Here is a 15,180-nt window from a genome sequence, read left to right as displayed (position 1 = left end):
ACAGAGACAAATACAGCTGTTTGGCTGCTGCTGTGTCTGTCCGGCCTGCTCTAGAACAAAACACACATACCCACGTACACACAAACAAACACACACACATGCATACACATGCACACACACACTCAACAGCCTGCATCCTGAGTCTTGACAGCAGGTTAGGAGACCCCCTACTGGGGAAACTGAGGACAAACTTAGGACTCCTCCCCTGTCTTCCCAACTCCCTCACTCACCCCTGACCCATCCATTCTTCTCCAACTTCTACTCTCTCCCTGAACCTTGCACACCTCTCACCTTTTCCCCAGCCCCTTCATCTAACACCTCCTGTTTTTCATTCTCCTTTCTAAAACCATCCACTCCTCCATTCTCCTTTCGAAAACCATCCACTCCTCCATTCTCCTTTCGAAAACCATCCACTCCTCCATTCTCCTTTCTAAAACCATCCACTCCTCCATTCTCCTTTCTAAAACCATCCACTCCTCCATTCTCCTTTCTAAAACCATCCACTCCTCCATTCTCCTTTCTAAAACCATCCACTCCTCCATTCTCCTTTCTAAAACCATCCACTCCTCCATTCTCCTTTCTAAAACAATCCACTCCTCCATTCTCCATATTAAACTCTTCCACTCCTTCATTCTCCTTCCTAAACCCTGATCTTCCAGACCTGTGGTACTGATGGACCTCATTTGTGAAAACACATTCATCGGGGACTCTTCATAATCAGGAGCCAATTCAACTGAAATAAAGATGGGCGCATGTTCTGAGAAGAAACCTTTTAAATTCCAATTATAAAAATGTTGCCATGAAGAGGATTGACAGCTGTATCGTTTTTAAGCTAATGAATGATTTAATTGTTTTTAATCTCAGCAATACAATAAGTATTTCACATTTTAATGTCTGTGTTGATGAATATCACATTGTGTTGTATTAAACTCTAAACTAAATCCAGTGATCCTCTTTTGATCCGAGTGCCTGAGACATTCCCCTTTTAAGCTTTGTTGCCGGTTGGTCTTTCGGTTTGCGTGACTTGTAGTCTCCTCATGAATGCTTTATACAATCTCTGTACTATGCATTCCAACCTAAACTATCCTGGACTAGGTAAAACTATTCAGATGTTGTTCGGTAACTGAAGAGGACAATGTAACAAGTCATGTTATTGTTTAGGCAGGATTGTACAGTGTCCCTTTAATTATTTTTTTAAAAAAAAAATGAAAAAAAAATACCCCCCCCACCCTCACCACAACCCCCCCCCCCCAATGAGTTAGCCGACCCTCAACCCCCACCAAACCTCCATCCAGACGTTCCTTGGATTGTCACGCCTTGTTTACTAGCTGGGATCCTTGCCGAGGTGACTGTACCCCATTATGTTGTTACAAGTCTGTCATAACACACGCATGTATATATGTACACACCCACAGATGTTGTCACAGAGGAGATGACGTGAACATCTGGTAACAAACTTGGATGGCTGTCACACCATGACCCCATACACACACTGACACATATACACCACCAAGACGCATGCATACATACACAAACCTGCACACAAATATATCTCTATATATATATATATAGTATCTCACAAAAGTGAGTACACCCCTCAAATTTTTGTAAATATTTGATTATATCTTTTCATGTGACCACACTGAAGAAATGACACTTTGCTACAATGTAAAGTAGTGAGTGTACAGCTTGTATAACAGTGTCAATTTGCTGTCCCCTCAAAATAACTCAACACACAGCCATTACAGTTTTTCCCGATTGCTTACAAGCATCGAACAATACAGAAGTTACAGTAACAAAACTCTTCACACAGTCAGCAAAACGGAAGTGTATGTGAACCAAACTGTGAATAATTTCTCGTTGCCTTCACACAAAATGCATTCATTGAACACATTCCCCAAAACCCATGAACTCTTTTCTCTTTCAAACTCAACAACCTGCAAAACAATAAATTCACAGCACATGTTTTCTCAAATGCTTACACACTGTTCCCAAAACGGTTAAAAACACATTAAATATAAAGAAAATGTTATTATCTTAGAATATTTAGTCAATCCAAACACAGTTGATTGCAGTTTCAACTGAAAACTGACCCAAGTGTTGTACACTGTGCCCTTTCAGAGAAACAGCAAATGTGTGAAAGAACTCCGGTACCAATAAATCCAGTTAGGATGTCTGTTCAATAACCAAACAGGGTATTTACACATAATGTAAAGTACTTCAAAACTATGGATTTACAGTTTTTTTAGAGAGTTATGGAAATGCAAGCCAGTCAAACTGCACATACAGTTTTCTCGATTGCTTATAAGCATCGAACAATACAGAAGTTACAGTACCCAAACTCTTCACACAGTCAGGAAACCGGAGGTGTGTGTGAACCAAAGTGTGAATCGTTTCTCATTGCCTTTACACAAAATGCATTCAATGAACACATCCCCCAAAATCCATGAACTCCTTTCTCATTCATACTCCACCACCCCCAAAACAATATATTCACAGCACGTTTTCTTAAACACTGTTCTCAAAACTGTTAAAAACACATTTAAAACAGAATGATGGCAACTGTTGTGCATGTCTGCAGCAACCAGGTTGAAATATAAAGAAAATGTTTGATATTTGTTAGAAAATGTAAATAATGTTAGAATATTTAGTCAATCCAAACACAGTTGATTGCAGTTTCAACTGAAAACTGACCCAAGTGTGGTACACTGAACCTTTTCAGGGAAACGGTGAAAGCGTGATAGAACTCCGGTACCGATATATCCATACTTCAAATTGTAGCAAAGTGTCATTTCTTCTGTGTTGTCACATGAAAAGATATAATCAAATATTTGCATAAATGTGAGGGTTGTACTCACTTTGGTGAGATACTGTATATCTACACACACACACACACACACACACACGCGCAGACAGCGAGACAAGATCACAGCATACAGAGTAGACAACATCTGCTAATGTAGTTGGATGGCTGTCAAACTCAGCATGAACCGACGGCTTGATGAGATGAACAGGGAGAATGTCAGGTCAGAGAGGTTCACATAAACAATCTACAAAAGTCCTCTTTCCATCTGTCTCTCACCACTCCCTTCCTATCTCTTCCTCTGTCTTGCTTTCTCTCTCTCCCCCCCTCTAACCCGATCTCTCTTTATGGGAATCATGTACAGTTAGTCTCTGTCTGGACTGGGGTCAGGTGAGGTCAGGTAGGCCAGGAACCGTCTAGTTTGAAAGGTCATATTGGAAAGATACATCTGAAGACAGGCTGACAAAATATAGTCTTTCTGTGTTAGCAATGAATAGATGTTTTATCCAGGATGATCTGTCATATTGGATGTGTAAAGATGTCCGACAACAAAATTCTAAAGGAATGCAGAAGTTGAGAAACGGTGGATGGGCTGTCAGAGTCAGTATGGACAGGAGGGAGAGTGTCCTTGGCTCTCAATTTACAGCATTCCATTAAGTCTCATTGCCAGTTGGCTTCAGTTGGCTTTCATGATGTCTTTGCAATTTCTTTTTTTCCTCTAACATTTTAAACTACTTATTGAGCTTTTTCAACTTCTCTGTTCATCCAGAGAATTGAGAACTTCTCTGTAGCTGAATACAACCTATCTGTACTCAACCTATGTCTGTCTGTCTTCATCTTCCTCCCCGACTCCCCATCTCTCTCCTTCTTCCTATGGCTGCCTTCATCTTACTCCCCTACACCCCTCCTCCATCTCCCTCTGCCTGTCTTCATCTTCCTCTCCTTCTCCCCACCTCCTTTTCTCTTTCTGTCTGCAACAGGAGTATGGAGTTTCAATTAGCAGGCAGCCAGAAACAGAGTCTATACTCATCACATATTTATTCAAATGTCACACAGTGACTCTTTAATTACAGAACAGTGGACAAGGAGAGAATATGGCCTTGACTCCTTCCGGTCACCTCAGTAAACCTTTTCTATCGTCTCATCAACTTCCCATGTTCTTTCTTCTGTAAGCCTTCTCTTCAACTGGGTTTAATTGAACACTAGGTGACAGAACAGTACTTCTACCCAAAATAAATGTGTGTTTTTTTTCTTTATCCCAGAAAACAATTGAAATTCGAGTTCAATGAGATGTAAAAAGAACAATCATTCATGAAAAATAAAAATAAACGTAAACAGAACATTCCCCATTCACCTGTACCTGCTTGTTTGTACCAGACAGCCAGACAGACACACACACAAAGAGAGAGAGACCATTGGCCTACAGGTAAATGAGCTCATCATGAGGTGAAATGAAAAGAGAAGATGGGATGGGAGTTATGTTATGTGTTCAGAAATAACTCAGCTGAACTGGTTAACCTGACAAGAAGCCAAGTGAAGCACTGTAGCGGTTTCCACAGCGACCAGGGCTAGAAGTGAAGATGACTAAAGTGGACTGTAACACAATAGCGCTTAGCTTCTTAGATGATCCACACTCCTCCAACCTCCCCAATGAATGTTTTTTAAATGGCGGCAAAGCCCCTCACAAAGCCTTTTAAAGTGACAGATCCCATCTCCCATCTGATCTGGTTCAGCGCTTCCCTATTTAGTCGTCTGACGATGTAATTTGTCATTTGAAAGCTACTTTGTAATCTCGCTGTCAGACGGTCAAACCCAGAGATGAGACAAGATGGAGAATTTGCCATTTTAAAAGCTTGGGGCCACTGCGAGTCATTTAGAAATGTCACAATGAGAATCCATCTAGAAGCGTTTCAACACACTAATGTGTGTTAGTATATATTCCATGTAGTTGTATAGGCTACACCTTATACGTGGTTGTATAAGACTATACAAATTTATGAGCGGTGTATTGTTTATGAAGAAGCCCAGACCCAAGCAGGTCTTGACCGTATGCCCTCCCCTTTAACACAAATCACAATAATGCTTTTTGGCTGTTCAGCATTAGCCTCTGAGTACATCCTAATAGTGGCAACATGGACTGTTTTGTAAGCATGGAGATGCTTAACATAGTAGCCATCAGGGCTCTGTTTGCCCGACCTACTTTTTGTGTCTGTGTCAGGTGTGTTGTTTCACAGCCAATAGGGTTCTATTGTAAGAAGTCACATTGTCCATCATGTAGACATGACCTAGTGAGATTGTGTTCTTTTATGCAAACTTCGAGTTCTGGACAATTACTTTATCTTGTTGTCGGTCTGCTCGGTCACAAGGTGCCTACACAACAGCAGGATAAAAAACTACACATCCAGAAATTATCTACAGAAATACTAAGCTATTCTTGAGAGATTAATTGAATCCAAGCCATACAGTTGAATCCTCAGTAACAAGCCATTTCAATATATTCAACCTCATTAAGAACTTCTGTCAGCCAACCCCGCAGGAGTTCGGTGGACGTCCCATTACAGTGTGTCCGGATCTGTGAGACGCAAATGAAATGACAGTATCCTGACATTCACTTCCTCTGGTTTTCTTCACAGTTCACCATCTTCCATAAAACTGAAATTCCAGCAGGCTGTATTAAAGAGTGGTGTGTCAGTCTCCCCACTCTTTAATTAAGACCTGGCCGCTTTGAAGGTGACCTTCCAGGCCGCCTGTAAGTGCAGGAAATAGTGGGAACAAGTTGGTTCTGATGGCGGGGTGCTCGTTAAAGACCGGCTTGACATAGAGTGACCTGCACAGCGTTCTGAAACGACATTCAAACGTGCGCATACGGGATGACACACATGCACACACACACACATCCACACACACACACACAGACACACACATCCACACACACACAGACACACACAGACACACACATCCACACACACACACACACACACACACACACACACACACACACACACACACACACAGCAGGTAAGGAGCAGAGAAAGTATGGGGCTGGGAGGTTGAGGGATGCGTAGAGACATAGAGAGCTGGGTGTATAAGTCAACAGCCATGCTGGAATCCCTCTCCTGATGCCGGGATCTGATCCTGCTAGGGAAGCTACTGGCCCATTTGGGGGCGGGGGGGGGACGGGGGGGGGGGGGACAGGGGTGACGATGGTAGGGAGAGGTCTGGGGAGAAGGGCGAGAAGGGGGATCAGGGCATGAGGTCAACAATCTCAGGGGTCAGAGTTGCCATTTTCTTGAACGCGGCACGAATGATGATAGTGACAGGCGAGTGATGTCAACGACAGGTTTCATGTTGCCACTACAACAGCCCTTGGAGTCATATTGTTATATAAATGGATATACTGCATCCGCTTCACGTAATGACAGCCTTCAGGTCCTTCAGACGGAACGCAGAAGTCACGCTGCACTCCCACTGCAGTTCTTTCTATCTGCGCCGTGAGATTGGTATGTCTGTGCACACTGTTGTATCCCAAATGGTGACCTATTCCCTTTAAAGTGCCCTACTGTTAGTTCCCACTTTCAGGCTTGGTTCATATCTTATGACCTACGTACTGAAAAGGGCGCGATTTTGGGCTGAGACCAGAGCATGGCAGTACTTCGGCCAAACATCTCATCGATGTCAGTGTCATGGTCCTCGGAAACATCACACAGACTATCACTGACAGACAAAGAGCAATGCCATTTCCATTGTCAAGAAGAGGATTAGTGAATCAAGCTGCCAGAATTTGTCTGCCTTCTATCTGTCAGAGGGAACAACCCAGTGGTGGCTAATTAGCGAATAATTGAGTGAAGAGACAGTTTAAAGGAGAATTTAGGACAAGACGCTCATACCCTCTCTGTCTTTTAATTAAAGTGGCCTTTGCCTGGCCCCTGCCTGGGTAGGAAAATATGCTTTTCTCAGAAAAGAAAGATGAGAAGATTTTCCTGTTGGGTAAACAGCCAAGGGAACAGAGAGATACGTGTACACCCACAAGGCCAGAAACGCCTTGTTAAAATCCACAAATCACATACCGGGTCTCCATGAACAAAATATATTAAAGAGATAGAAATATTTACAGGGCACTGTGTAATTCGTTGAGAACAAAATGTTACCACAGTCAATGGAAAGGAAAATCACGATGGAGGGCTGGATTCAAACTCACACTGAGAATCAGGGCATGCTCCTGATGATATGACGGATGGTGTCCTGGGGGATCTCCTCCCAGACCTGGATCAGGGCATCAGTGAGCTCCTGGACAGTGTATGGTGCTACTTGGCGACGTCGGATGCCCTGATACATAACTTCCCAGAGGTTCTCAATTGGATTCAGGTCTGGGGAACGTGAGGGTCAGTCAGTGGCATCAATGCCTTCATCATCCAGGAACTGCCAACACACTCTGGCCACATGAGGCCAGGCATTGTCCTGCACCAGGAGGAACCCAGGGCCCACTGCACCAGCATAAGGTCTGATGATGGGTCTGAGGATTTCATCCCGATACCTAACAGCAGTCAGGGTACCATTGGCTAGCACGTGGAGGTCTGTGCAACCCTCCAAGGATATGCCTCCCTAGACCATCACTGACCCACTGCCAAACTGATCATGTTGGATGATGTTGCAGGCAGCATAACATTCACCGCTGCGTCTCCAGATTCTTTAACGTGCGTCACATGTGCTCAGTGTGAACCTGCTCACATCTGTGAAGAGAGCGGGGCGCCAATGGCGGACCTGCCAATTCTGGTGTTCTCTGGCGAAGGCCCAGTGAGCTGCACGGTGCTGGGCTGTGAGCACAGGTCTCACTAGAGGACGTCAGGCTTACATGCCACCCTCAAGGAGTCTGTTTCTGACAGTTTGGTCAGAAACATGCACACCAGTAGCCTGCTGAAGGTCATTTTGAAGGGCTCTGGCAGCACTCCCCCTGTTCTTCCTCACACAATGGGGAAGATACTGGTCCTGCTGCTGGATTGATGCCCTTCTAAGGCCCTGTCCAGCTGTCTTTGTGTAACGCCCATCTCCTGGTATGTCCTCCATGCTCTTGAGACTGTACTGGGAGAGACAAAAAACCTTCTTGCGACAGCACATATGGAGGAGCTGGACTTTAGGCTGCAGGTACTGCCTCATGCTACCAGTAGTGGAACTAGAGAATAATCACTCAGGAAGGATAAGGAGAGAGCAATTGTCTGTGGCCTCCACCTTCAAAACCTTTTCCCTTTTTGGGGGGTTGTCTTGCTGTTGCCTCTCCAGTGCACCTGTTGTCACTTTCATTTGCATCAAAACAGGTGACATTGATTCACCATCACTTATGCTTCCTAACTGGACAGATTGATTTACTTGAAGTGAAATTGACTTGGTGTTAAACTGTGATGAACATATGTTCCCGTATTCTTTTTGAGCAGTGTATTCATACATATTTTTTACAATAAACACTTACCACCCAAATAAATGCTTTAAGTTTGACATTCAGGTGCTTAAGACTTTTGATCAGTACTGTATATTGAAGCACGATTCAAATATTACAAAGGTCGTTGTCGGCGTCGACACTCAAGGATACAAATTGCCCCTTCTTCTGCGCACAGCAAGGCTGTTCATGACAGCTGACAGGGAGTACCACGCTAGCCTCTTTGCTTTTATCTTATGTAGGCCACACACACACACACACACACACAGAACTCTTCCTTGAATGAATCATTTGGGTTCTTTCACTGAAGAAGTAATTTGCCTTTAGTTGACAGAAAATAGCAACAATTACCAAGATTTTTTCTTGACTGGATACACAAACTACATTCAGTCGAACAAACATTTGTCATTTTAGCTGTAACCTGCAATTTCACAGCGCAGCTCAAATAGCAGGAGGTAATGACACTGAAAAAAAATCACTTTGTAATTATAGTATACACAAGGAGTGGGTTATAGTGTTCATCAAGGATTATCAATGTGTACTGTTAAGTGTGTTCAAGTCTGAACAACAAAGCATGTGAGTGGACTGTGAGGACAGATGAAACACAAACAAATCAAGTCGACCATTTTATTTGATCTGCTTTTATCAAAGACAATGCCCAGAAACATAAAATATGAACATCTTATGGTGGACAAAACTCTGTTATGACAATAATATTCTTCATAATCTTTATCACCTTCATACATTTTATCATCAGCATTTGTTAATAGTTGTTTGGAATCTTTTAAAAATGTGTTGTTTTCACGTTTTCATTGTTCTTTTTCTTTTAAAATTCAAATAACATTAAAATAAAATGTAAAAAAAAAAAGGACATGAGAATGAGTAAGACACCGTTAATGAGTCTGGACTGGAGTGTACAGTATTCTGCATGGCAATGCCAGGGTTTTCATGGCTCTGACCAAAACAGTACAGTAGCTATTTTACTTTGTAGGCACCAATATTTGGACTCACAACCACAACCACACGCACCCACACAAACACACGCAAAAATGCTCACACACACTCTCACACAAACCAACGACAACGTGAAAATGTAAATATTACCCATCCAAAAGCACGATATGGCAGTGAAAAATGAATAGCGAGTGGAAAAAGAAAAGATGCATCAGCTGGCGTGAATTTAAATGAAGTGAGTGAAGAAAGGAGTGAAAAGACCAGAGGGAGGGGAGGCAGGGAAGAAAGAGGGAAGAAAAACATTTGGCTACAACAAGGAGAGTTCGATGCAGTCAATGTCCACAAGAATAGGAGAGAACCGCACAGGAGGGGAGAAAGTCAAGTGTTTGTTTGTTGGTTCTTGTAGTTCACAATAAGTTCTTTTTGTGGTTCTTTTTTTCATTTTCTTCCAGTCATCATTCTGAGGGTTCTCAGTCATTTCGGTAATTATTTAAATTTAAACTTCAGTAATCTTTTAAATAAAGAGCTGTGATTGGGCGATCCCTTCATAAATCCACCGGAGATCTAGCCTTCATTTAGTCCTCGTCTGTTTCCGTTCCTCCGTTCCTTGTAGTCCTTTATTTACCACCCTGTTGTATGGAGTCCCTGGAGGTCCCCAGTGCCGAAGGGTATAGAGAAGAGTACATCAGATACCCTGTAGAAACCTCCTTGACACATACACGCCGTCACACATACGCACACGCGTGTACATACACACGCATGTAGCATTCACACATGCAAGCTCAAGCAGTCATCCCCACACACTCGGCAGACCAATACCCACGCTTCAAAGTGCTTTCCCCCATCGTCCTCTCTCTCTGGCCGTGGGTGTCCGTCTAAGTCTCCTCTCGTAAGTGGACAGTGTCTGTCTGTCTGTGCAGCAGTCTTGATCTCCGTGTCCCTACTGATTCAGCATCTTGTCTGCCTCGGGGTACGTGGGATACTTCACCGTCTCAATCTTCTCCTTCACCTTGTAGGACGGATAGAGGCCGGTGCGACCAGTCTTGCGGTTGATGCCCTTGGAGTTGCCGTCCCAGTGGTTTCCAGCCACCCCGATCAGGTCGCCGGGCTCCAGGGGAATGTCGTCGACGCTCCGTGGCTGGTGGGCGTACACGGCTAACTGGTTGTGGGCGTTCTGTCCCCCGAAGTAGTAGATGTCGTCCAGGGAATGGAAGTGGGATGAGGCGTCAGGGTGGAGGGTCTGCATGATCTCGTAGGCCACACGACAAACCTGGGTCGATAATGACAACCCAACGAGTGAGATACACACGGTTAGGTCTGTAATACAGTCTGTTCAACATTACCATTAATTGCAGGACCACATAAATAGTAGTGATAGTAGATGAAGGCTGACAAAAACAGTTTTTTGACAGAAAGAGAGAGAGGAAGGTCACCTGGGAGGAAAAGGTGCAAACCAGGAAGTTGGTCTGGGACAGGAAGTGAATATCCAGGATGACACCTCTCAAAGAGTTCTCTGTGTAGCGGTTGTGGAGCCCCGCCGACCACGAGATGGAGTTATCGCTAATGAACTCATAGTCTGGGTACCTGAAACACACACACAGACTTTCAGAAATATATTGCCTATAGCAGTGGTTGTCAACTGCTGGGTCACAGGTGTAAAGAATAATACATTCAAAATGTTAAATAAAGAACATTCTCCAGTCTAAATTCAGAAACCAATACAGGTAGACAGTGTGTAGAAATAATAATGAACATACATTTACATAATGTAATTACCTGAAGAAATAATCCTAAATGCATTAAGGGCCGCTTACTCGAACAATTGAGCTTTCCAACGGTCTTCATTAAGAATATGAGAATTACTTTGGAATTATATGGAATTATTAACAATGAGATTAGGAACGTAGTTTTCTTGTCTAATACAATTGCTACATTTAGACTATTTCAAATGGCATCTTAAGCCACACAAAGAATTGTGATGCGAACATTGGGTTGCGACTGACACAACCTGGTTTGTGTCAAAAAATAATAAAGCACCACTGACTTTTAAGGTTCATACTGATTCACATGTCCTTCATTCTACTATAATTGTTACATTATCATACCTACAAATCTGTTAGCACGCAACAAATACACACAACGCTGGTCACACACAAACAGATCCATAATACCACACCACATATGTGCAGACTCACATGCGCCTAGTCGTACCCCCACACACACACACAGACACACACAAACACACACACACGCCGTCAGGCCTTCGTACTTAGCCTTGGCCTCCTGCAGTAGTGAGGGGTCATCAGTGGCCAGGTAGACCCTCTTCTTGTCCACCACCATGCGTCTGGCCAGGTGTTCAAAGTGGTCCTCAACGTGCACCATGTACTCCTCTATTGGATGGAAGGCTGCCTCGGTCCCCACCTTGTCTGTCCGCCGCACATGGACGCTAAAGGACAACAGATAGGACACGTGTCAGTGAGGGGTGTCCGGGCGGGGGTCCCCCGGGGATTTTAAAAGTTTCGCGTTTCAACGTTTTGAGTCACACACATTACAGAAGGTACTGCAGGCGTAAAGCTTGTGTCTCGGCTCCTGAACAACACAGTAATTTGAAGGATGGGACTCTAGTGGAGCGACTGAAGAAAGTAAGATAAATATGGACAAATTCAGAAATGCAAAAATCAAATCAACCGGATGTAAAATAGTGCATATGGAAGGTGTGTGCAGATGAGCTGGAGTGTGGATTTGTCTTTGAGTGTGAGAGTTTGAATGAGAACTTTAAGTTGCACTCTGACAGCCTGGGGCTTGGAGCTTCTTTTAAGTCTCTCCTTGTGATCTGTCTCTCTCTGCGAGATGGTAGAAGGGAGAACATGGCTCTGATGCCTGAGGTCCTTGATGATCTTTGTGGTAGTAATGTCCTGGAGGTCTGGCAACGTGACCCCTCTAGGATAACTGTAGCCCCAAACGTTGGTCTGCACATGCCCTAAAGATGCAACTAGGAATGATTTTTGGATGGGCAGGCTTGTAAATTACCATGTTTGACAGTCCACCCACTAGAAGCTTACCCTGAAATGCGTTGGTGGGGGTGCCTGCAGAAATATGGGTGGGCAGAAATCCTTCAAATTGTATCATCACATTTTCCTGAAAAGCATGGACTCCCTAAAACTGAATTTTACTCTTGCACACAAACCATTTAACACTTCATCTTGCGAATAAAACAGTGATTAATTACAATGGAAGTGTATTGTCTTGCATTTCACTAGTGACTGATATCTAAACAAAATGCCCACACAACGTTGAGGTAAAGGTGCTGCGTCCGGGAAGACTTTTGCAGTTTCTGTCCGTTGAATGATCCTGCAGCACCAGGTAGACCAAGGGTTTATTAGGCTGATGCTGTGTAATTAATATGTTCTGTGTATTTCATGTTGTTTAATTCAGTTACAAAACAGACATCCCACACCGATTACTCTGAAATCGCAGCTAATGGTTTGAAACTATATTTCCTAACTCTAATCAATAAATACATTTTCATTTGTGATTAAGCAGTCATGATTTGGCCAGTAGTGTAGCTTGTCTACAATTTTAGGCAGTGATTGCCTACTAATGAGCTCAAGAGAACACATTCATTGGGTGGAACTTAAATCTAGTGACAAGCATTTCTACATTTTACCCTGCACTTATGGCTGCTCTTCACAGTTTGATTGTTCGCCTGCAAATGCTTAATAACAACGTTTTTACCCATCAGTGGAGAGCATATAGACAGAACTGATCAAAAATCCCATTCACCGCTCACAGAACGGCTCTTGCACACCGATTTGAGCGCTCAATGTCCTTTTCCTGCTCCAAAACATTATCTCAATTACCAGCGGAAAAATAACCCTGCCTCTTCATCTCGCTCTATTAAATGTTTGGTTTAAAACAGAATTGAACAAACAGCCTATCTACTTTTTTTTATTATCTAGACTAGCATTTAGTTGCCAATTATGCTAATCTAAGAAGAAGCACTCTACGTTTCCTGACTTAGGCTAGGCCTTAATCTAAAGGATGATGAAGGGAACACAAAGTTCTGGGCAGAGAATGCCCCGGAGCTTATGGCTGAGACAGATAGCTGCCGCTGGAACATTTTGGGAAACCTCCTCCACGCTCACGTCAAATTACAAGCGTCCCACGGCTCAGTCCATTCCCTCTCTACTCCAGTCGTGCACACCCTGACATGGTTTAACACGGAGGCTCTAATGCGCGCGCGTCCCGTTAGACAAAGACTACGACAACTTTATTTAATATAATGATTAAAAAAAAAGGGTTGCTCAGCCTGGGTGCATCTCACCCCTGCATACGTGCCTGCTTCTTACACTGTCCACAGAAAATGTGACCCCCTTGTCCGGATTAGCAGGAGCAGGTACTCCTCAAAACATGTAAATGCTTTATTAACACCACACAGTTCTTTGATTAAAAAATAATTTCAAGGTGCTTAACGGTAAAAAAAAAAAAGATTTTAAAAGCTTCAGAAGAACGTGTTTAGCGAGACGTCTCTGTCCGCGATGCAGCTCATTGTCCCTTTCTAATGAGTTATAAGTCCCTGAAACACTCTTCTTATGTCTGGCCCATTTAGTTGAGACTGTAATGTGTCCTTGTACTGCGCTTTTGCCTCTTTGTATGGTTAGTAAAAGGTCATAGCTGGCCTGTTTGTCGTCCCTCGTGTCTCTCGCCTCCTCACAGACAGCATGCGATGGACCGCACGTTCAGTTGTGCGGTGTGTGTCTTTGTGTGCTTCGTTATAGGTTTTTGTGAGTGTGTATATAGGTGCTTGTGTGTGTATGCGCATGTCTATGTGTGTGTGTGTGTGTGTGTGTGTGTGAGTGATAGCGTGTGAAGCGGAAAGCCTCTCTCCTGAAGTGAAGGGCAGAAGGTTTTACACTGATGGATGGCAGAGTGACTACAATGTTTGCAGAGTGGGTGCAGCAAGCAGCCCTCTCCCTCTCTCTTTATCTCCCTCTCTCCCTCCCTCCCTTTATCTCCCTCTCTTTGCCCATCCCCCCCTTCCTCTCTCCCTTCTCCTCTCTCTATCTCGTTCTCCACAGCTTACCAGAGTCCTAGTGCCTAAAGCGGAGCATGTCCTTGGGGATTGTCTGACAGCCTCTCCTCATAGCTTGCCTCTTTGGCACCCGTTTCCCCCCTAAATGGCATCTCACATCAACACAGTCCTTCTATAGTCTACAGGCCTTAAAGGGCTTAGAGTATTAAAGCCTGGGTCATAGCGCTCTTAGATGGCCCTCTCTTGCAGGGTTGGGAGTCCCCAGATATAGCCTGATATCCGGGTAGGGGTTGCATGTGTATTCACTCCCTCTACAGTTACTTCCGGAGAAGTTCTGAGAGGAGCTGCATCCGCTCGCTGCAAACTGCCGAGGGGATCCTATCACTGCACGGGAGGGCCAGCACTTAATCCAACAGCCCGCCTTCCATCCTGCCATCCACAACAAAATGGGAAGAAAACAGCTTTTTCTTGTCAATCGCTGCTCGCAGTGGGGATGGAGAAAGATGGAGGTGTGTGAGTTTTCTTGGGACTGAGATGAATGGAAGGGTGAAGGACAAAGTGTGTGTGTGTATTGGGTCCACCTACCCTATGATGGGGTGTCTGAAGCCCAGTTTGACGGTGGTCTCCTGGATCTCCTTCTCCAGCCAGGCCTGGGGACGGATCAAGTACTTGACAAACTGGGACACCCACCAGACCGACGGGTCCCCATGGAGACGGTGGAGGCGATCAGCCAGGTCCTCCGGGATGGCCAGTGGCAGGTAAGGGGGTCGGGGGTGCAGGCTGTCCACGATAGGTAACTCCACAACCTGGATGTCCCTGTCGTTAGCCTCACCTGCAGGAAGGGAAGCAGAGGAATAATATTTATATTAATGAAGATGGATCACGTCACCTGACACAAGGCATATGGAAATGACCTGACACAGAGTTCTCGTCTGACTTTCCGCACTCGGTCGTTTAGTG

The 15,180-nt window shown here is 44.2% G+C and overlaps 1 protein-coding gene across 1 annotated transcript in view; it reads right to left on the bottom strand.

Annotated features, from left to right (window-relative positions):
- Window positions 1-8,847: 8,847 nt before the first annotated feature.
- fut8a (fucosyltransferase 8a (alpha (1,6) fucosyltransferase)) overlaps window positions 8,848-15,180 on the bottom strand; it is a 77,551-nt gene continuing 71,218 nt past the window's right edge. Inside the window, exons 7-10 of the mRNA XM_010897259.5 lie at window positions 14,806-15,052; window positions 11,458-11,634; window positions 10,622-10,772; window positions 8,848-10,458 (exon numbers count right to left, since the gene is read on the bottom strand). Coding sequence (XP_010895561.2) covers window positions 10,129-10,458; window positions 10,622-10,772; window positions 11,458-11,634; window positions 14,806-15,052 — 905 coding nt within the window. The 3' untranslated portion in view covers window positions 8,848-10,128. The remainder of the gene's footprint in view (window positions 10,459-10,621; window positions 10,773-11,457; window positions 11,635-14,805; window positions 15,053-15,180) is intronic.

The sequence above is a fragment of the Esox lucius genome, chromosome 15 (genome assembly GCF_011004845.1).
Source record: "Esox lucius isolate fEsoLuc1 chromosome 15, fEsoLuc1.pri, whole genome shotgun sequence".
NCBI classification, from domain to species: domain Eukaryota; kingdom Metazoa; phylum Chordata; class Actinopteri; order Esociformes; family Esocidae; genus Esox; species Esox lucius.
The sequence above is the reverse complement of the archived record's forward strand: the minus strand, read 5'-3'. Positions and strand labels throughout refer to the sequence as shown.